Source organism: Wasmannia auropunctata, unplaced genomic scaffold (genome assembly GCF_000956235.1).
Source record: "Wasmannia auropunctata unplaced genomic scaffold, wasmannia.A_1.0 LD335471.1, whole genome shotgun sequence".
NCBI classification, from domain to species: domain Eukaryota; kingdom Metazoa; phylum Arthropoda; class Insecta; order Hymenoptera; family Formicidae; genus Wasmannia; species Wasmannia auropunctata.
The window spans coordinates 5,675-6,842 of NW_012027419.1; the positions used below are offsets into that span (position 1 = coordinate 5,675).

Sequence of the window (1,168 nt, forward strand, 5' to 3'; positions counted from 1 at the left end):
TGTGTGTGTGTGTGTGTGTGTGTATGGTGTGTGTATGCATATATATAAAATATAGATACATATTTTTTTATCTCTATTAAACAGGTCTGAATGAATCTTGAAACGAAAGCGGTATCGTCTAGGAAAGTCTCGGTATACATCAAATTAATATTAAAGATAATATCGAGGATATCCCAAGATTCTTTTCTTTCCCCTTTAGGATTTCTTCGCGACCGCTGTGACCGCTTTATTCCCGGGTGCGCTTTGCGGCACGAGACGAACAGTTATCAGCGATAGATCGAGCATTTTACGCTGGTATTTCTTGTGAAACACCGTAGCGGCAGATTGCGTCTTAAACACAATGGTTGCATTACCCTCGCCCATGCGTATGCTCTATAACACGAAGAATAGAGAAGACACTGGTTATTAAATTATCGAATATATATCGTTTATTTAAAATAAGCATAAATCAATAAGAAACAAAAAAAAAACATAATTTTTTAGACTGAGTTTTGCACGTTTTGTCTACGTTGCGTACATTATTTTAGACAAACAGAATGAGGAGTCAGTATAAAGTTTTTTATCAACTGAACAATTTTAACTCTCAGTTCACACACTATATTTTAGTCACACTGTACCCCCACACTGGGTTAACGTAACCCTTGTTTGGTTTGTATCTCGAACTGTACTGTATGGATTAGAACGATTTTTTTTTAAATCGATCCGCCAAAAATCGAAGAATACAAAAATGCATATTAGATTTTCGAGAATATTTTTGCAAATAAAAATTTTTATAAAAAAGAAGTGGACAATTTTAAAAATTGATTGTTAATCAAAATCGACCTGGGTTACTCAGGTTAGCTTACGCTAGTCGCTAACCCAGTATGTGAATTGAGAGGTTAAAGGTAGTGCCATGCCTTAACGATTCTTTGCAGAATTTGTGGATGTTTTTCATTATATTAGCTGTATTACGATAGAAGTTTACATGCTTTACATCTTTAAAACTTCTAAATTACATTCTCACACGTGGAGAAGAAAACATAATACTTGGAAAATTATATGAATTATTATATATATATTATATATAATATTACACATAATGTTTAATTTATTTTATATCAAATTCTGATTTTATATATACATATATATATCAGGAGACACGGTAGTGGCTGTGTCTCTTGTACACATC

General features: G+C 32.7%; 1 protein-coding gene across 1 annotated transcript in view; it reads right to left on the bottom strand.

Moving 5' to 3' along the window:
* Positions 1–50: 50 nt before the first annotated feature.
* LOC105456955 (RNA-binding protein 33-like) overlaps positions 51–1,168 on the bottom strand; it is a 15,213-nt gene continuing 14,095 nt past the window's right edge. The window contains exon 12 of the mRNA XM_011701347.1: positions 51–372. Coding sequence (XP_011699649.1) covers positions 196–372 — 177 coding nt within the window. The 3' untranslated portion in view covers positions 51–195. The remainder of the gene's footprint in view (positions 373–1,168) is intronic.